The 22349-nt window shown below is 39.7% G+C and overlaps 1 protein-coding gene across 1 annotated transcript in view; it reads left to right on the forward strand.

Annotated features, from left to right (window-relative positions):
• The window catches only part of GALNT8 (polypeptide N-acetylgalactosaminyltransferase 8), a 406113-nt gene that overhangs the window by 37290 nt on the left and 346474 nt on the right, over nucleotides 1-22349 (forward strand). The window contains exon 2 of the mRNA XM_044087557.1: nucleotides 20010-20331. Within this exon, the coding sequence (XP_043943492.1) occupies nucleotides 20010-20331 (322 nt within the window). The remainder of the gene's footprint in view (nucleotides 1-20009; nucleotides 20332-22349) is intronic.

Raw genomic sequence — 22349 nt, forward strand, 5'->3', positions numbered from 1 at the left:
CACTACAGCTCCAAGGCATCCATCACACCATACGTTGCGGATGTGGGTGCCACAGCTTCCACTCCAGAGGAGTGTCCAGGTAGGCTTAGTTTAATCAGCATTGGAATAGCATTCAGTGTGTCAGGGTGTACATAGTTTTAACTGGGCATCAGGTGTTTGGTTTTTTTTTTTTTTTTGGGGGGGGGGGTTAACTGCAGTTTAAATCTCATGCTCAAATTTTGACCAACATAACAATTAACATAGTAGCTACTGTAAATGTGAGATATATGGATATAGTGCAACAGGTGGTAGTGTTTACATTGCCTCTCCCTCAACTTTTCCAATATCTGTCAAGAATCACACAAGGCTGTGCTCCTGGTAAGCACAACACTGTTTTGTTAAAGATGTATATTTAGTGCAATGTATTCCCTACAGTATCATCCCAGGCCTGCTGGCTGGATTGATGTACTGTCACCATGACTGCCAACTGCACAAATATTTTCAGACTGTATGTACTGCCTTGTAGATGTGACCACAATGATACATATGACAGTATTGTCAGGACATTACAGACTGCCATATGTGTCAACTGTACAAAGTTTTAACAGATGTCAACAGTGTACCTCATTGTTGCTGATGAGATTGTTGTTTAAAGAGCTTTTATTGACAAGTAACTACAGACGTTTGTTGGAAAATAATGTCCTCATGTTCTACTACATGACTCTGGGGGTTAAACAGGTCTGTAATAGTGACAACAGTGTATACAGCTTAACATGTATTGCAACATAGTACTGCATATCATAATAGTGCAGGAATTAATGTACTGCTTTTCTTTTTTTTACCATAGGTGACCAGAGGAGTAGGTCTCTGTCTCTTCACAACCTGATGACAGTGTCTCTTCAGACTCCGATGATGACGGTGCCCAAAGTGAGGCACAGGTTTAGGTTGCAGGGGGCTGAATCTGTCCCAGAGCTTTACAGCCCTCTTCTGCCCTCATTATCACCGTACACAGTCAGTATACCTACACATATCCAGTACCCAGAGGCCACAGACATTGGGCAGTCAGAGTATGAGGACATGAACAGAAAAGTGTAGCAATTATGGCTGCAGTGAGTGTAGATACTGGCCATAGCCAAAGAGCTGGTGAGGTTCCACACAGGCAGATTGATAGGGGTGCTTGTAGGAGGCCTGCTGTCCTTCCACCACCTGTTGCAGGTGTCTCATCACAGGTCACTCGGTATATGTTTCAGGCCATCATGGAGGCACAGGTGTGCTCCAAAAGGAACTCCAGAGGAATGCTCAGGGTTATGGATGCAGCACAGTCTGACATCCACTGATGCAGTGGAAAGACGTTGGTCTGAGACAGATTGCAGACTATATGTCTTGAAATGCACATTGTCTGTGATGGAACGTCTGGTTGGAGTTGAGCGTCGGACTCATGAATGTAGGTCAGCATCTACATCTGCTGAGAGCCCACATGGCCGTGCACAATCACATCCCCATAGTGGCAGTACATCCAGCGCTACAGAGGGGAGTGTGATGCCCACACCAAGACATGGCAAGCCATGGGCTCATGTTCCTGGGCATTCCCATGGAGGACATGAAACCAGAAAACAGCAGTCACCGTCAGGTACTAGCTTGGCTCCTGACTTTCAGTATGGGGGTGCCAGTGCAACTCTTGGCAGAGCCAGTTCCCATGTTCAGGGGCAGAGATGGTGAACTGTCAGCTCTACCATTCATGGTTCAAAGCTGTCCAACATACACACATGTATGGCTAGCACTGTATTTGACTGTGTTCATGCACACAATCACACACCATTTTCACAATGAGGTCACCTACAGACACACACACAACGTTTCCATGGCCCAGCTTGCCTGCTTCCCTTCCTGACTCACACACATAGCTTTATTTCCCTGCATCGATGAAGAGGATGACAAGGATGTGGCACAAGTTTCATCACTTGCACAGGGTGATGTGTGGGGGTGCAGGAGGCCTAGGCTGACCCAATAGGTTGAAATGTCATACCCATCAGAATATGCATGGTACTGAAGTAGCTCCTGTTCTATCAGCTCTGTATGTTTGTAGGGACAGACTGTGAAACATGTCCCTGTTGTTGACCTTTGCCCCACCCCTTTATGTATGTGTGTTGTGTGGATCCCCTGTTCTAAGGGGTTGTGAAATATGGTAGGTCTGTAGCAGGTAGTGTAACATACAGCTGCATATGTTGCAGACTGCAGCTGCTGCTGTTTGGCTAGGACTTATAGTGGGTAGTGTGAACATGCTCAAGGACAGCAAGCTGTATGTGCCACTGAGGGAGCAGTGTCAGCTCTGTCATCACAGCAGAGCCAGGGTGAGGGTACCCATAACAGTCCAGTCTAGGCATGTGCTTAAGGTTCATCTGTTATGTAACAGTGCCAATCCAAAGTAGTAGGCGACATATAGGTAGGCTATACGAATATCTGTAGTGTGTCCATACCTATAACATGTGTATCAGTTAATTCAGTAGCAGCAACCTGTTTTGGTTAAAATTGCATGACTCAGTCATGATTTGCTGTATCGACAAGAATGTCATTGAAGTGCAGCACACTGGATTGAAACCCTGGACTGTGGGTGGCAAAGTATACTACATGCATGATATTTAACAGACTGAGCTACTGAGTCACAGCTGCAGCAGGTGTATTTGCAAGATATATATCCATGCATACAGTCTGTGACACAGAAATTGCATCATCATGTGCTTTCTGATGGGTTTTAGGTATGACACTCAAATGTCCGTCATGATTTTCTAACCTCTGTTTTTAATGACTTGCCAGTACTGTAGCAGACAGATATGTGTTTGTGAAAATGTGCCAAAACTAGGGGGCACAACTGTGACATTCTGCAACAGTCTGCACAGTTGACAGCTGTACCTGCTATCCCAGACCTCAAATTCATCCATTAATATTTATTTGGCTGTGTACTGGTATAGTGCTGCATCACTGTCCCAAGTACACTGCCAATTATATGTACTTGCAGTGTGTCATTGGCAATATGTTTATGGAAACACCTATTTTACTTCAGAGCTGAGTGGACTAGTGGGCAAATGCACTATGCTGTAGTTGACAGGGGCATGGGTTTGAGATTTGGCAGGGGGTGATTAGTTAGCAGATGTGCCTAAGAGGGTCAGAAACACACAAGGTGATGAAGGCAGTTTTAAGTGGGTTTGACAGCGCTGCTTAGCTCCACTTAAACCCACATTATTTTTAATAAAAGAAAAGAAAAAATGGGTGATAGGAAAGTGGTGAAATGGGAGTAAACAGGGGGGAAACATATTGAAAGGTAAATAGTTAAAAAACAAACACCGCTGAGCAAAACAATGGAGGATTGCAGTCTCATTTAAATCACAAGTAGCTCCTAAATCCAATAGCCAATGATGTAAATAATCCAAGTGCAGGCGAGGTATGTAAAAAGCAGGTTTATTAATAAAAAGAGGTGAGCGCTTTCGCATGAGCTTCTTCAGACCTATACAACTAAACTGTCTGTAAACATCAGTTTAAAAAGCCAAAATAGCGCCAAAATCCTGTCCATTATTTAAAGGTACATGGCTCATTAAAAATATCATGTAAAAAAGTCATATATAAAATTCCTATACACCATCATAAAACAGTACGGCATTTCAAAACAAAGCCATTCATATTCATATCCATTATTGGAATAAATAAATCAAAAGTATGTGTGACAGATGGGGAGGGAAAAATTTTAGTAACATAACTATCAAAACATTGACAGAGCATCTATGCATATAAAGGTTCAAAAGACCCTACTGGCCACAAAGTAAAAACTCTTCATAGCCTCTTAACATCTTTTGGACAATAACCTTCTTGATTTCAGCAGAGGTCGCAGGGGAACCCTTCCATTGAGACCTGGGGTGATATCTGCCCTAAACTTAATAATCCAATGGATTTCCCTGGTCTCTGTATAATTGTTAATGTCCCTCTCCTGTATGTCCTTGAGATCTGTTCCAAGATCCTGAACTTAAAACGATGCTCTTGACCTTTGTCATTAGTGTGTTTGGATAGTGCATTATGTGTAGTACCTCTCCTTGTGTGGTATACATGCTCACGAATCCTATCCCTCAGTGTCCTATTGGTCTTGCCTACATAGTAGGCTGGACAGACTGTGCAGCAGGCTAGGTAAACTACATCTCTGGACATACAATTGCCCCTCGTCCTGATGTAGTAAATGCCCGAACCATATGGATATCAGAAGACAGGGTCGGTTTCTATATATGGACAACAATTGCATTTGTCGCATGTGGTCATGTAGGGACCCAACAAAGCAGGTGGATCATTATGGACCCTTGGGTAGCAGAGCAAACTCTTTAAGTTCTTTTTATTCCGGTAAACGAATCTAGGTCGAGTACCTGTAAGGCTCTTAATAGTTGGGTCAACTGATAAAACGTGCCAATGCTTAGAGAAAATATCTTTAAGTGTACCTACATCCCTGGTGTAAAAATGGGAAATGCAATTCCATTGTCCATATTTGAACCGCCCTCTTGGCTATCCAAGCCATCACTGGCCTCTCCAGATATTTCAACAGCACCATCTGAGAAATATGGTTTTGCTCTGTCTATCCTCAGATCTGCAATGCCCGCCATCCCTCTGGAGATATCTAAGTGGTCATAGCCACGTTCCCTCAATTTGCTGCTAAGGTCTCCTAATTCACTTGCCAGATGACTGTCTAGGGTGTATATCTAGACATCCGCATTGATTGTCCCTTCACTATGTTCTTGTATACATAGCCAGGATGCATGCTCGAACGATGCAGCAGTGTATTCCTATAGCAGGTCTTGCGATAAACACCCGTGTTGACTATCCCACAGGGTAATTTATCAACAAAGACATCTGAAAAAGGAATAGTGGTCTTCGACCAATCCATAGTAAACTTCAGAAAGGTGACAGACATGTTGATCTGTGTAAAAGGACTCTAATTGTATTGTAGAGCCACTCCACACAAGGAAGAGATCATCCACAAAACGCCTATAGAATGGTACTGACTCCTGAAACAAACTATTCTGAAACAAGAAGCTATGTTCCCACTCTGCCATCATTAGATGGCGTAGCTATTGGCACAGGAAGTGCCCATAGCTACGCCATCCTTCTGCAGAAAAATCTTGTCATGGAAACAAAAAAGATTGGATTCTAAAATAATAGCCAACAACATAAGAATCAAATCAACATCATACTTCAGAGGGAGGTCGGTTCTCCTCAGATATGCACCTACCATTGCTCTACCTTCCTCATTGGGTATAACCGTAAATAAGGACTGAACGTCCATGGTGACCCATATGAGGTCTTCAATTCCAGAACAAGTGTTGATATATTGGTAGAAATCCAACAAAACTGTCTGGTATCCTTAAGAATGAACCTATTGGCATCAACCAATGGTCTGAGTTGTGCCTCAACAAAAAGTGACAGGGGTTCAGTTGACCACCCTCTCCCTGCAACTATGGGTCTAAGAGGTGGATGTAGTGAATCCTTATGGATCTTTGGGAGACCCTGAATGGTAGGTAATAGGGGATGAACCACATTGAAAAATTCATATAGAGAAGTATCAATAACACCATTATCAAAAAGACCAAATAATATGGAGCGTATGCTCTCAATGATGCTGTCCACCCTATCATTGGTAATAGGAACATAAAACTTGTCATCAGCCAACATTAGTAGCATATCATTATTATACCTGTCCATGTCAAAAACTACAATCCCACCTCCTTTGTCTGCGGGTCGGATAATAATCTCGCTGTTGTTACGTAGGAGTCCAAGGCCCTACGTTGTATAAGGCTGAGGTTATATTTCCTTCTCCTGTTGCCAGATTCTGACCCATTCAACCTATATATCTCATCTTCTACCAGTTTGCTATATGCCACAACCAGAGGGTGTATCGGAGGGAGGAATGTACTAGGTGTCCTAAACACAGTGGTATTAGCCTTCATCTCTGTGCTGTTGAAGAAAACCTTCAGGGACAAATTCCTGACAAAAAGCTTAAAGTCTCTTAAAGTCTCTTCGTATCTACTATCTGAGGTTGGAATAAAAGTGAGACCCTTAGAGAGGACTTGTGACTCATGTTCAGTCAAAACATGACTGGACAAATTGAACACGAGTCCTAATGCTTCCCTCCCACATTTTCTTGATTGTCCGTTGGATGGACGATCCGGCGAAAGTTTCCTCTTGTACCTCCCCTTGGCATTCTGGAACGACTTCTCCTCGTTCCTAGGCACCCTGATGGGAAAAGGGTGTCTGCCATCCCTCTGGAGGGGAGAATGGTGAAAAGTGGAATCCAAGGGGGAAATGGGATCCCGTCCATCAGGATCTCTACTCGATGCATAGGAGGAAACTTTCCTCCTAACGACTGGTTCAAGAGGCGGACAGTTGGTTCAGCCCTGCTGACTAAAGATTCAGCCCTTCTTACTGAATCAGCATTGGCATCCAAGTCGGTGGTAGCTGTCGGCTCCAGCACAGAGTCCGTTCCGATGGGTACAGCGTTGGCAACAGTACCTGCACGACCAGCTTGGTCTGTGGGGATGGCTGGGCCAATGTTGCTGTTGGAGCCAGTGTGATCGTTGTCCAGGCATGAGCCAGGAAGTTCAACCGTGCCTACATCGATTGCATCTCTATTGGGAGCACGGTCCGTGTTCCCTGAGTCACTGGTATTCCCTGTGGTGATGGAGGAAGAGGTACAAGTTCCGGGGGCCTGATGGAATGCACTGTTTGTATTGTTGGTATTGTTGTAATCATTGTGCCTGGGCCAAGTGAAGATGTTGCCCAGACGGAAATGCAACTTGGCCCTTTTCTGATTCAGAAGGCGCCGCTCATAAACCGTAACATTGTCCAACAAAACAGATAAGGTATGGTCTACGACAGAGACCGGAAACACATTGAGTATCTCATTCTTCGCCTTCCTGACATCTTCTTTAAGTTTCTCCTCTAACGGGAGAAAAAAAGCATTCATAAGTTTCAAATATTTGAGGCTTACCTCAATATTAAGCTGTTGCCAATCATACAATAGCTCCGGGTAGAGGGTGCCAGTTGTCGGCATCTTCAATACCCTTAGTCCTCTGGGCACCAGCCGGCGCTGTAAGCAAACCTCGAAATGCTGTCTCTGGGTTTGCATGCGCTTTAGTTTGAACAAATCCTGCTCCAACCGTTCCACTGCTCGATTTAGCCCTTCACGATCATAATCCAAGGTACTAGTGGGGGCTGAGCCAACATCCTCTTCTACAAATGACGCCAATGGATTCATTCCAGTGCGCAAGCAGTCTGCAAAACGGTCCAAAGACGGACATGATGTCATCGGTACTTCCTTGGTGCTAGATGGAGTATACGGCAGCTCAATAGAGGTCGAATCTCCTCCAATCATGCCTCCACTGGTTCAGATAAGCTCTAAGAATCTATAATGAATAAAGAGGACCAGTGGAGTGAATGCTCAACGGAACAACAAGCTCAAAGATAAATAGTTAAAAACAAACACCGCTGAGCAAAACAATGGAGGATTGCAGTCTCATTTAAATCACAAGTAGCTCCTAAATCCAATAGCCAATGATGTAAATAATCCAAGTGCAGGCGAGGTATGTAAAAGCAGGTTTATTAATAAAAGAGGTGAGCGCTTCATGAGCTTCTTCAGACCTATACAACTAAACTGTCTGTAAACATCAGTTTAAAAGCCAAAATGGCCAAAATCCTGTCCATTATTTAAAGGTACATGGCTCATTAAAAATATCATGTAAAAAAGTCATATATAAAATTCCTATACACCATCATAAAACAGTACGGCATTTCAAAACAAAGCCATTCATATTCATATCCATTATTGGAATAAATAAATCAAAAGTATGTGTGACAGATGGGGGGGGGGGGGGAAAAATTTTAGTAACATAACTATCAAAACATTGACAGAGCATCTATGCATATAAAGGTTCAAAAAGACCCTACTGGCCACAAAGTAAAAAACTCTTCATAGCCTCTTAACATCTTTTGGACAATAACCTTCTTGATTTCATCAGAGGTCGCAGGGGAACCCTTCCATTGAGACCTGGGGTGATATCTGCCCTAAACTTAATAATCCAATGGATTTCCCTGGTCTCTGTATAATTGTTAATGTCCCCTCTCCTGTATGTCCTTGAGATCTGTTCCAAGATCCTGAACTTAAAACGATGCTCTTGACCTTTGTCATTAGTGTGTTTGGATAGTGCATTATGTGTAGTACCTCTCCTTGTGTGGTATACATGCTCACGAATCCTATCCCTCAGTGTCCTATTGGTCTTGCCTACATAGTAGGCTGGACAGACTGTGCAGCAGGCTAGGTAAACTACATCTCTGGACATACAATTGCCCCTCGTCCTGATGTAGTAAATGCCCGAACCATATGGATATCTTTTTACACAGATCAACATGTCTGTCACCTTTCTGAAGTTTACTATGGATTGGTCGAAGACCACTATTCCTTTTTTAGATGTCCTTGTTGATAAATTACCCTGTGGGATAGTCAACACGGGTGTTTATCGCAAGACCTGCTATAGGAATACACTGCTGCATCGTTCGAGCATGCATCCTGGCTATGTATACAAGAACATAGTGAAGGGACAATCAATGCGGATGTCTAGATATACACCCCTAGACAGTCATCTGGCAAGTGAATTAGGAGACCTTAGCAGCAATTGAGGGAACGTGGCTATGACCACTTAGATATCTCCAGAGGGATGGCGGGCATTGCAGATCTGAGGATAGACAGAGCGAAACCATATTTCTCAGATGGTGCTGTTGAAATATACGCTGGAGAGGCCAGTGATGGCTTGGATAGCCAAGAGGGCGGTTCAAATATGGACAATGGAATTGCATTTCCCATTTTTACACCAGGGATGTAGGTACACTTAAAGATATTTTCTCTAAGCATTGGCACGCTTTATCAGTTGACCCAACTATTAAGAGCCTTACAGGTACTCGACCTAGATTCGTTTACCGGAATAAAAGAACTTAAAGAGTTTGCTCTGCTACCCAAGGGTCCATAATGATCCACCTGCTTTGTTGGGTCCCTACATGACCACATGCGACAAATGCAATTTTTGTCCATATATAGAAACCGACCCTGTCTTCCGATATCCATATGGTTCGCGCATTTACTACATCAGGACGAGGGGCAATTGTATGTCCAGAGATGTAGTTTACCTAGCCTGCTGCACAGTCTGTCCAGCCTACTATGTAGGCAAGACCAATAGGACACTGAGGGATAGGATTCGTGAGCATGTATACCACACAAGGAGAGGTACTACACATAATGCACTATCCAAACACACTAATGACAAAGGTCAAGAGCATCGTTTTAAGTTCAGGATCTTGGAACAGATCTCAAGGACATACAGGAGAGGGGACATTAACAATTATACAGAGACCAGGGAAATCCATTGGATTATTAAGTTTAGGGCAGATATCACCCCAGGTCTCAATGGAAGGGTTCCCCTGCGACCTCTGCTGAAATCAAGAAGGTTATTGTCCAAAAGATGTTAAGAGGCTATGAAGAGTTTTTTACTTTGTGGCCAGTAGGGTCTTTTTGAACCTTTATATGCATAGATGCTCTGTCAATGTTTTGATAGTTATGTTACTAAAATTTTTTCCCTCCCCCCCCCCCATCTGTCACACATACTTTTGATTTATTTATTCCAATAATGGATATGAATATGAATGGCTTTGTTTTGAAATGCCGTACTGTTTTATGATGGTGTATAGGAATTTTATATATGACTTTTTTACATGATATTTTAATGAGCCATGTACCTTTAAATAATGGACAGGATTTTGGCGCCATTTTGGCTCTTTAAACTGATGGCTCTTTAAACTGATGTTTACAGACAGTTTAGTTGTATAGGTCTGAAGAAGCTCATGCGAGCGCCACCTCTTTTATTAATAAACCTGCTTTTTACATACCTCGCCTGCACTTGGATTATTTACATCATTGGCTATTGGATTTAGGAGCTACTTGTGATTTAAATGAGACTGCAATCCTCCATTGTTTTGCTCAGCGGTGTTTGTTTTTTAACTATTTATCTTTGAGCTTGTTGTTCCGTTGAGCATTCACTCCACTGGTCCTCTTTATTCATTATATATTGAAAGGTAGGTAGGGATGTGCTGGAAGGGTGTAGGAAAGGACAACAGCTCTCCATTTTGTCTACAGATGTGAAGGTAGTAGAGAATTTGGAATTTGGAGCCTCACACCCCAGAGACAGGGGTGAGGGCAACATAACTGTGATGACTGATTGTGTCCAGTGGATGCAGTCATGAAATGGTGAGCTATGTATGGGGAAATAATTTTTTGTGGGACAGGTGTCCTTTTTTTAAGGTGAGAGTGGAATGTTGGGGAAGGGATATAGGTACATGTGGGGAAGTAAGTTGGGTAGGAGAGGTTGCATTTGCAGACAGATAAGACAAACAAGACAGAGGTGATGGGTAACACATGAGGGGGGTGAACATCTTGGACGGGGAGGGTGTTGTGGAATCAGAGAGCCATGTACCCCCAGACAGCAACAGTAAGACTGAGCTCCCCACCAATGGCCAGTCAACACTGCTCCTTCACTGCCCTGAAGGTGGCTATGCTGGATCCTGGGCACTGGGGCCACCTTACCCCTCCAGGTTGGTGAGTCTGCCCTCAATCCACTGCAGGCAATTCTCATAGCCATTCTGCACACCATCATGTGTAGCTGTTCCTGGGTGACAACCCCCCTCCATCCCTGCTCCCAGGGGGGACAGGTCCTGTCCTCTATGGTGGTTCCACCTGTAGGTGGTGCAGGGTCAGAGGAGGAGCACCACTGGCCTGCATCCCAGACATGCTGGGACTGGGTGCCACTGCTGCCTGTGGTAGGGTAGGTTGACTACCAGGAAGCTGCCTATCCAGTTGAGCTATGGTGCTGAGGTATTTCAAAGCATATAGGTTAGTAATAAACATAATATTTGGCTAGTTATAACAGCATGCCAGAGCATTGCAAATAACCCAGTAGCATAACATTGCATTGTATATGGAACACAACAATAAGTGAGATAACAGTCAGTATAGTAACAGCATGCCAGTAACAATTATGGCATAATGCCAACAACATAAGTAATTCTACAAGGTATGTTAGTATGCAACTATTGTAATACATAACAATAATAAAACACAAGGCCAAACATAACATTTTGAGAAGAACATATATTAATAGTAAACCATAACCAGTGTATAAGAATATTAAATTATGATGCAGATAAGGGGTGGGGGAGAGAGAAATACAGTCCATTAATACCAGTATAGGCTATATTGTTTGCAACAGCACTCATATATACTCTACAGGTCTGCCCTTCCTTTACATATACATGTCCCCTATAGCTTCTGTAGCACATACATACCTCTCAAGCCATCTGCATGGGACAGTATGGGCCAAGCTGTAACACCTATAGGTACACAACTACAGAGGACTATTACACGTCAGGGGGACAGATATGTTTACCAAGGTATACTGCGGACTGATGTAGTGTGACTGTTTTATTGGCATAAATCATGTCCATGATAGATCTGCGACAGAGGGATTAGGTAACTGTGATCACAGTCCATGACAGGTGAAACTTCAGAGACATGTATTATGCACAGTACAGAGAATTTACAACTATCATGCCGTCCTTGGCAAGTATGGGGTTAGATTATCAGCAGACATTCACAAACACATCAGGCATACAGCCATACCAAGAGTACACATTTTATTTAGTGTATTAACTTTTATTATTTTTGTACTTGTTGTCTTTATGTTCTGAAGTGTTTTCACATTGCTGAACAATGCTTTTAACACTCTGCTACATCTGGACACATAGATTATTAACACATTCTAAGGGCTACTGCAGCCATTTATTTACCTGTATTTCCTGTGGGAGAACATATGTTAACAATACATAAGTGATTCAATAATATTTACTAGTACTTGTCACTGGACTCGAACCCTGGTCTGTGTGTGACAAAATGTACATCAGACCTATCATTTATCAAACTGAGCTACTGAGTCACCACTGCATATTGATTGACTGATATTTGCCTACAGCTCATCTGCCAACAAAATATGACCTGGTAATAGAAGTATATTGTTATAGAAGACTGCACTAACAGTTGAACACACATGCATGAGATTCATGCATGACAGAGATTTTAGGTGAACCATACATTGATACATAGAATGCAGGTGTATACCATATACCTCTAGTGAGTGGAAATATCTGTGATGTGTAGAAATTATATTGGAGTGCTGAGTTGGCTACCTGACCCACATACAGTTGCAGATGGAATATGTGCAGTCTACAGCTATTACAGTTTCATACTTGCCTGCAGCAGCGTACCTCAGAGCATCAATGCATATAGCTAAAATACAATGGTTAACACAAGACACTCCTGATATACACAATATACCTTGGGTATTCCTATTATTGCTTCGGATCTTAGTGCAGAACAAATATCATAATGCTCCAAATCTACAGTTTAGCAGAACACTCTTTATTAGCTAACCTTCAGTCACTTAATGATATTCTTTGTGTTTTTGGTTCACAGCAGGTGTTAATACTTGATTTCATGAACAACAGCCCAAAATACACACATATTGCAAAACACAGCTTTGTTAGGTGTGGCTTCATGCAGCGAATGGTATATTTTTCCAGTCTTTATTGCAGAACAGCCCATATAATGTGAGTGTTGCAATACAGCTTTAATCCCACAACTAATGCAGTAGACACTTTATTTCCTTAACATTCTCAGGTTTCATGCTTTCATCTTTATTGAACTATACCTGTCATTACTCACTTATTGCAGTCCAGCTCTATGACCACATTCACTGCAGTACAATCAAAACTGTATATACAGTGGATATAAAAAGTGTACACACTCCTGTTAAAATGCCAGGTTTTTGTGATATAAAAAAATTAGACCACAATAAATCATTTCAAAACTTTCCCACATTTAATGTGACCTATAACCTGTACAATTCAATTAAAAAGCAAACAAATCTGTTAGGGGAAAAATATAAAAAATAAAAACATACAATAAGCTGGTTGCATAAGTGTGCACACCCTTAAACGTATACTTTGTTGAAGTACCTTTTTATTTAATTACAGGATTCATTCTTCTTGGATAGGAGTCTATCAGCATGACACATCTTCACTTGGCTATATTTTGCCACTCTTCCTTGCAAAAACTCTCCAAATCTGTCAGATTGTGAGGGCATGTCTTGTGCACAGCCCTCTTCATGTCACCCCACAGATTTTCTATTACATTTAGGTCAGGGCTCTCACTGGGCCATTCCTAAACTTTAATTTTCTTCTGGTGAAGCCATTCTTTTGTTGATTTGGATGTATGCTTGGGGTCATTGTCATGTTGAAAGGTGAAATTCCTCTTCATCTTCAGCTTTCTAGCAGACGCCTGAAGGTTTTGGGCCAAAAAGTGACTGGTATTTGAAACTGTTCATAATTCCCTCCACCTTGATTAAAGTCCCAGTTCCAGCTGAAGAAAAGCAACCCCAGAGCATGATACTGCCACCACTATGCTTCATGTGGGGATGATGTTCTTTTGGTGATCCAAAGTGTTGTTTTTGTGCCAAATGTACCTTTTGGAATTGTGGCCAAAAAGTTCAACCTTGGTCTCATCGGACTATACCACATTTTCCCACATGCTTTTGGGAGACTTGCTATTTTGTTTTGCAAATTTTAGCTGGGCCTGGATGTTTTTCTGTGTAACCCTACCCCATAGGCCAGACATATGGAGAATACGGGAGATTGTTGTCACATGTAGTACACAACCAGTACTTGCCAGAAATTCCTGCAGCTCCTTCAGTGTTGCTGTAGGTCTCTTGGCAGCCTCCCTGACCAGTTTTCATTTTGTCTTTTCATCAATTTTGGAGGGAAGTCAAGTTCTTTGCAATGTCACTGTTATCCCATATTTTCTCCACTTTTTGATGACTGTCTTCACTGTGTTCCATGGTATATTCAATGCTGTGGAATTTTTTTGTACCCTTCTCCTGACTGATACCTTTCAACAATGAGATCCATTTGATGCTTTGTAAGCTTTCTGAGAACAATGGCTTTTGCTGTAGCAGGCAACTGAGTAAATGTCAGGAAAATCCTACTAGGACAGCTGAACGTTATTTGGGATTAATCAGAAACTCTTTAATTGATAGCAGGTGTGTATCCAAAAAGACTGAATGTTGTAATTAAAGCAAAAGGTGCTTCAACATTGTATTAGTTTAAGGGTGTGCACACTTATGCAGCCAGCTTATTGCACGTTTTTTATTTTTTATATTTTTCCCCTAACAGATTTGTTTGTGTTTCAATTGAATTGCACAGGTTATACGTCACATTAAAGGTGGGAAAGGTTTTGAAATTATTTATTGTGGTCACATTTTTTTATATCACAAAAGCAGACATTTTAACAGGGGTGTGTACTCATCTCCAGACACAGTAACACACTCCCCACACTGATTCAATAACTGTGTTACATGGCTCTCCCTCAGTAATGTGCCTTCATTAATATGCATGGTATGCTACCAAAGGGGTACCGCATACACACCCATAGTACATTTTGTGTAGGCTTTACACTATGTCTACATGGATTTTATTAAATACCCAGGTATGTTTTTTTAGTTTTTTTTGGGGGGGAATCGATATTTTTGTATATAAAACATTATTATGTTTGATTCTGTTGTGGTGATCAGAAAATTCTTCTGCCTTGCATAACTTATCCTTTGTGTTATTTCCTCAAAGTCTAAAAGAAGTTATATTCATGTTTTATTCCTCATTTATTAGGCCCGTCTCTAAATACAATGCCCTTTTTGGCCTTGACAAGCACATAAGTCATCTAGACAGTCCTGAGCTTTTCCTCACCGAAACATGTATTTTGCATCAGTGCTCCTAGCTACTTTGAAAATTAAAATGTCCTGTCCAATTTAGTGCCATATAGACTCCTGAGGGATGATCTCTGTTTAGCCTTACAAGCTATGAATGATTCTACAATCTTTGAACTTCTTCATCTCCACAAAACCAGTGATAAGGCAAATGCCTACACTAAAGACCTACATCTATACTACCATATCAACATCAGCAAATTGTGCAACAAGCACCTAACACTTTATATTCCCCATTTGTGTCATTTGCTGTCCTTCCAGATAAAGCAGAGTACTTTCCTAGTAACCTTTAAAGACTATCGGGATGACTGGATGGGTGGTTATAAATTTTCATCTGGGATAAAAATCTGCTTAATGGGGGGAGCATTGTTATACCTGCCACCAGTACTGTGTGATGGGGCTGAGCTCCTTGATGGTCTCCTTGCCCGTAGGTTTACTAAGAACCTATGAATATATGACCCTGTGTGTGTGTGTGTGTGTGTGTGTGTGTGTGTGTGTGTGTGTGTGTGTGTGTGTGTGTGTGTGTGTGTGTGTGTGTGTGTGCCATCATTCAGACAGCCATTAAGTCCATCCTATACCAGACAGAAGACCTTCAAGGTATGTAAACACATGGACCCAATGAGCCATAGGGAAGCCATAGACTATAGGAAACACATCCTGTCACTTTTACATGGGAATTCCTGTCCCTTCTCCCAAAGCATGTACAGTGAGCTTCCCCATCTCCATCTGGAAGTTAATACCATTCAGTATCCCCCTAAGTATGTGCAACTCCTCTCTTTCCCTTGGGAAACATGAACAGGCAATGCCCTTTTACCCTCTTCCTCTCTGCCTGGTAACTCTGGTGCTGGAGCCAGTTGTCAGACCTCGGTCTCCTGGGATACAATTGGGAGTCCATCTCTTGTACCACAGAGCCAGGAAGTAGATGACCTTTTGACAATATTTGGGAATGTTGTTAGGGTCATGCAGTATATATGTGTGTGTAATACACCATGTATTACATGGGTGAATGTCTGTAGCATTAAATGTGTACACTGTTTTCCACTTTTAGCTATGTCGCATATTTGATCATGTGCACTTCTGAGCGTTCTTTGTTTGCATCATATGTCATGTCCATATGGTCATATGCCAGTTCAGACTCTTTACCATCATCACTGCTGTGACTATAGCTACCTAAGTGCATTCTGATGTCATGGGTGACTATATTATTTGTAGAACAGCCATCTTAAGGCAATCTGTGTAGGACAGGGTATTTATATCCTGAATTCTCCTGGTGAGAAATCTTTGAGGGCATTGCGTCTGTTGCAAGTGCCTGGTTAGGTACATGGCAAAGGGGGCATTGTATTCAATGATGGAACTAATAAGGCCTGGTAGAGTGGTAATATAACTTCCTTGGACCTGAATACCACACCCTTTCTTCAGGGCTTGGTGACATGGAATGATTTTCTTGCTATCTTAGGTACATGTTAGTAGAAGGCCAAATTACTGTCAACATATGTTCCCAAATTCCTAACTACTAGGTCAACTCTTAGAGGTATTATATCAATAGAGTTATTAGCTTGGATAGTTGACTTCCCAAAGGGTGATATAATCCATTTCTTCATGCTGAGATTTAATCCATGGCTCTGGCATGAATCATTTGTTTGTGTCAGACCCTTTTGTAAGTTAGGGGAGTCTAGCATAGTTCCCAATTAACAGTCATCTGTGATCTTGGTGAGCCAGTGGCCTTCAACATCAAAGCTGACTTCTGAGAAGTAGATGTCAAACTGAAGTTGGATCACACACACAGCCCTGTGGTAGTCCACTAGTGGCAGATCTCTTGATGAACATGATCTCACCAATCCTGACTTTTGGGTCCTATCTGTGAGCCAGCCAGCAATCCAGTGAGTTATGTTGAGATTTATGCTTAGTTTTGAGAGTTTGTCAACAATACTTGAGTGGGGTATTCCATTGAATGTCTTGGTCAGATCAAGGTAGGTGGTGTGCAGCATTTTTCTCTTATCCATAGCCTTGTTGACCCTTTTGAAGAAGTCTACTAGGTTGAGTAGGCAAGACCTTCCCTTGACAAAGCTAAACTGGGATATATCCAGTGTCTGTATGTTGCCATTGTCATTACTGATGACTTCCATGATAATTTGTTCCACAACTTTGCACACTAGAATTATCTGACTGACGGGTCTGTAGTTCCCTGAGTCAGATGATGGTCCACCCTTGTGGAGTGGGACGACTGTTGCACCCCTTCATTCTCTTGGTACGTAACCTGTTTTAAGGCTGTGGCCGAACAGTAGTCCTGCTAGGTCATGTTTTAATCTATTTAGGAGGCAACCATGTATATTTTCTGCAGCTGGATATTAAAATAGGCCAGTGTGTTTTGTTGAAAAAAATGTTTTGTGTGACTTTATCGGTTATATATTTCTTTGTGTTCAAGTTGCAATAACATTTGCTTGTAATTATTTACTTATTCCATTTCTTTCTCTTCAGCTGTATGTCCATAGATACTGTTAGCTGCAAGACTTGCTCTTGTTAACAGTGTTTAACCATGGCATAATTCCACTATAACTGTCTTGATATATTATGTCCCCAGATAATAGTTTTATAGTAGATTATAATGTTTGTCTAGTGCTTATATTTTATATGTCAGCCAGGTTTTATATTTCTTTTTTTTTCCAGGAGTTCATCATACACAGTCAGATACATAAACACAAGTATTAAAAACACTGATGGATTCAACACCCAGGAAGCACGACAAACTTCAACTTTCCATCAACGAACTCTTTTATTAGTTAAAATACAAACAGACAAGCGCTTTCACGCACCTAAGTGCGCTTCCTCAGATCTTCACATTAAATGACATTTTCCATAGAGTATATATACCCAGTAGAGTTAAATTAAACTAAATTAAATTCAATTAATTATTCACTTAGTGTGATTATTCAATCAACATATATAGCATAATCGGTAATGTTGGTTGTGTACATAAAGAGCCAGTGCAAAACAAATTCAACGTAACATTTCTGCAAAGCCGTTCAGGACTTAAAATTTCATCAAGAGGCATGATGATACATATTACAAAAATATTAAAATGCATTCATCAAGAACGCTAAAAAGCATCCAATGTATGTTAAAACCTTGGTGCTCATATGAAGAATGGATATACAAAATATATACAGACTTCTACGTACTGCTTGATATTCATCAAAAAATATATATATACATGAAATATTCTATTTCATTTCATTTTAAAATTTACGAACAAAATATAGAATATATATAAACACTATTTCTATATAATTTATAATCTAAGAACCTTTAAAAATATATATACATATGTATTAAGCACATATTGTAATAATATACATGTATATATATATATATATATATATATATATATATATATATATATATATATATACCTTATTCCATTTTAATAAATATGTATCTCATAGATATTGCACGTAGCTATTGCTGTATATATTAATTTTATAAATATATATATATATATATATATATATATATATGACAAAATAAAATCCGAAGATGTCCATAACTATTAATCTTAAAAATATACATATAAATATACATAATATTGTATCTCTATAATAATTAATTGATAAATACATAAATATTAAACACACAACTATAAAAATATTAATCAATCAAATCAACTATGTAAAAATATAAAATGTATATATATATCACCATTATGAAGTGTAATATGTAATGCAATTGCAAAATACCAACAGTTCGTTGATGGAAAGTTGAAGTTTGTCGTGCTTCCTGGGTGTTGAATCCGTCAGTGTTTTTTATACTACATCGTTTTTCAGTTTGGCTGAGGATTCCATTGGGACCATCTGGTATATTTTATACTTCATAAACACAAGTATGTGAACATGACGAAATATGTTAAAGGGGTCAAGGGACACACATTCAAATAATCTTATTTTAGTGATCACTTTTTATGTTTCTTTTGTCATGATGCTGACCTTGACATACAGTAAGTACCTTTGTCATGAAGCTGACCTTGACATGCAGTAAGTACCTTTGTCATGATGCTGACCTTGACATGCAGTAAGTACCTTTGTCATGATGCTGACCTTGACATGCAATAAGTACCTTTATCATGATGCTGACCTTGACATACAGTAAGTACCTTTTTATATTTCATATATCTTTTTAACTGTTTCAGCCTGTGGCTGATGACAGGTTCAGTTGGATGGATTATGTATCTTGAAATTTCTGGAATAATGAAGAGTGAATGCATGATTTGTAAATGCACTGATATATGTTTTATTTCAAGGTCTGTACATGTTAGCCTAGACAGATATCCTGGTCATTTTTCAGTATAATACGAAATTATTAATCAGATAATTTTAAGGTTTAGTTGTCATATATACTTAGTTCTTCTATTTACCTGCTTACCTGCTTGAATTGTGTCATGTGGTATTGTTAACTGAGTGCATGTTAAATGTATGCAGGTATTCCTGTGGATCTCTCTCTCTCTCTCTCAATGGTGCTATAGTGGAATTTAGTAATATAATCACTATAATTTTATTGCTAATAAATACTATGATTAATTTCTCTGCATGAGCTACTGTATATTTTAGAAGCATGTTTTTGTATTTTTTTAATTTGCAAGAGAAAGAAAGTGTCATCTATTTGTTGCCTTCCCTCATCTGTTATGTTTGGTTAAGAAATTGCATTATGGGTTTAAAACAGCATCAGCCAATCACATTTGTGTTTTTTACGTGAATAAGTTATTCTAATTAATTAATTAATAATTGTGTGGTTTTATAATTCCTTTTGCTGTATAATGTAACTTACAAGCACTGAGGTATAATATTACAGAGGAGATCATGAGAACAAATTCTGTCAGACCTATTTACTCATTCCTAACAAAAAGTGCAAGTTAATGTACAGGTTTTGATGCTGCTTATTGTTTCAGGTTTTAAACAGTATATCGCTTAGATATGGTAACTTAGAATTTCTTATGCTAGTATTATTCATGCAATACTGAAACATCTTTTAACAGTCTTATTAAATCTGAGCTGCTGCACATAAGGTAATATTTTTGTCTTCTGTATTTTTTTTTTCTAGCAAATAATCTGCAGCTTACAGAAAATGACAAGCAGCTACCGCAATACTCAAGCAAACTAGTGCTTTCACAAAGGGAAGAGCAAAATGCAAAGCCTCATTTAAATTTGTTTGACCCAAACGAGCAGAAAAATAGAAAGAACCAAAAAGTAAGAAGGAGGAGCAAACGGTTTCCACAATCTGCATTATTTATAAAATGGGGAGACAATCTAACAGATGCAGAACAAATAAAAGCTCAGGATTTATTTGAGAAATATGGTTATAATGCTTTCCTCAGTAACAAGATGTCACTTCAGAGACCTATACCAGATACAAGACCTTCAGGGTATGTAAATGATCGTTAAAGTATTCATAAATTTCTGGATGTGCGTGCATTTAATACAAGCATGTGGAGTGCGTCAAATCCTCATAAATTAGTGCTGAGTCATAATAACCATTCTGCTGTAGATGCAAATCACGCTTGCATGAAAAGTTAAACCCTCAAGTCCAGCATATACGTGTTTCAGAACACCATTACATACAGTTTATCACATTTTAAATCACATGTAAAAATGTTTGCATTACGTTTCCCATGATTTTATAACTGTTTAGTTGAAAACTGTTTTGCTTAAAAATCATTATATATAGATTTTAGATCCTTCCAGTTCTTTTAAGTCAGTCAGATTAGCTATAGAACTTTATATCTTTAGATAACAAAAATTAGGTTCTCTGAAAATAATGCAATATATTATATATTTTTTTAAATCGGATTAATTGATTGATGACTATGTAACCTTCATTTTCCTGATGTACAGTATATAGATCTATAATTAATACTCTACCTCTTATGATCTGATGTGCGCTGCTGTAATAAATTACAATTTAACTTATTAAGATTACCCTATTATTAGGTGAGAGGCTGTATATTTTAACAGTTTGTGGTCAGTCTGTAAATCTTTTGCATAGGCTCACTAAACCAAGCTTTAATTAAAATTTCGATGCAAATTTTGAAAACTGACAAAGTAGGTAAGCTTTTGTTATTAAAATAAACATTCATTCTTAATTTCAGTGAACTCATAGACATTCTCATAAGGTAAAAAGAGCAGCTCAAATGTAGAATATGCTATTCTATGCTATAACTAATTTGTTACAATATGACACACTCTCACGTAAACCCAAGAATTCCTAATAACAAAGTATACATTCTCATTAACTCTGTTGAATATTCCTTTTGTTTGTGCTTTATTACTAATTGTTTATTTTGTTTTTTATATTTATTCATTTTTCATTTAATTTTATTTGATGATGGATCAGTATCCCAATGCAGGGTGGGTTCCTGATCAGTGCTTGTAGCTTATTGGTATAGGTTCTAGACCCCACAATAACAAATGGATAGAAATTGTATGTATACATGAATGGATGAATGATTATATAAACAGGCAGACCTAATAGAGTCAACACTGCTTTTTTTATTATTTAATGATGCCTAGATTATTCTAGAAGCTGTAGTTTTATTCGCCATTTTGGGTCAATTCTAAACTCCTTGATCTCTCCCTCTTAAAACCCGGCTGCCTCGTGGTTTTGGCGTCTTTTCAGGCTTGCTAGTTGTTGCTGAAGCACCTACCAAGGGGAGATAATGCTGAGAGAAGAAAAGGAGCCACTTTTGTGATTTTAAGTATTTTCTTCTGATTTTTTTGTTACGTTTTACTGCTTTGCCGCCTACTTTTTGGCATTTTCCAGCTTGCTAAAGTTTATATCTGTAACAGTAACAGTACTTGGAACACATCTAGAGCCTGTTTACTGCATTTCCTGTGTTGCACTTAATTTAAAATCGTTTTTTTCTCTAAAAACTGCATTTTACCTGATTTTGGCCTAGCACTCAAGTGTGAGGTCATTTATTGCACTGTTGTGATTATTTTGCTGCTCGTGTATCTCTGCTACCTTTAAACTACAACAAAAAGGAAGAAAAAAAACAACAAAAATCTTGCTTTTTCCCACTTTCTGAAAGTTGAGAAAGTTCAGTTGCAGATTTGCTATTCTGAACTGTTTGGAAGTTTCTAAAAGGTCAGTGCTTGCTTGGGCTAAAGGGAAGTCTCTGTGTTCACCAGTGGGAGTGGTTAACACTGAACAGCCTGCCTGTCCCTGGAGGAGTGGTTACTACCTAGAAGCTGCAGTTTTATTGGCCATTTTGGGTCAGTTCTAAACTCCTTGATCTCTCTCTCTCTCTCTCTCTCTCTTAAAACCCTACAACTCTCTTTTTGCGAGGTTTTGCACACTGAGCAGCGTCGTGCAGCGCCGCCTAAACAGGTTTAAACTATTCCAGGCTCCACAAAGTCTGCTCTTCACTTTTTCCCTTAGAACTGT

The sequence above is a fragment of the Protopterus annectens genome, chromosome 11.part0 (genome assembly GCF_019279795.1).
Source record: "Protopterus annectens isolate FY-2018-M chromosome 11.part0, PAN1.0, whole genome shotgun sequence".
Taxonomy (NCBI): Eukaryota; Metazoa; Chordata; order Ceratodontiformes; family Protopteridae; genus Protopterus; species Protopterus annectens.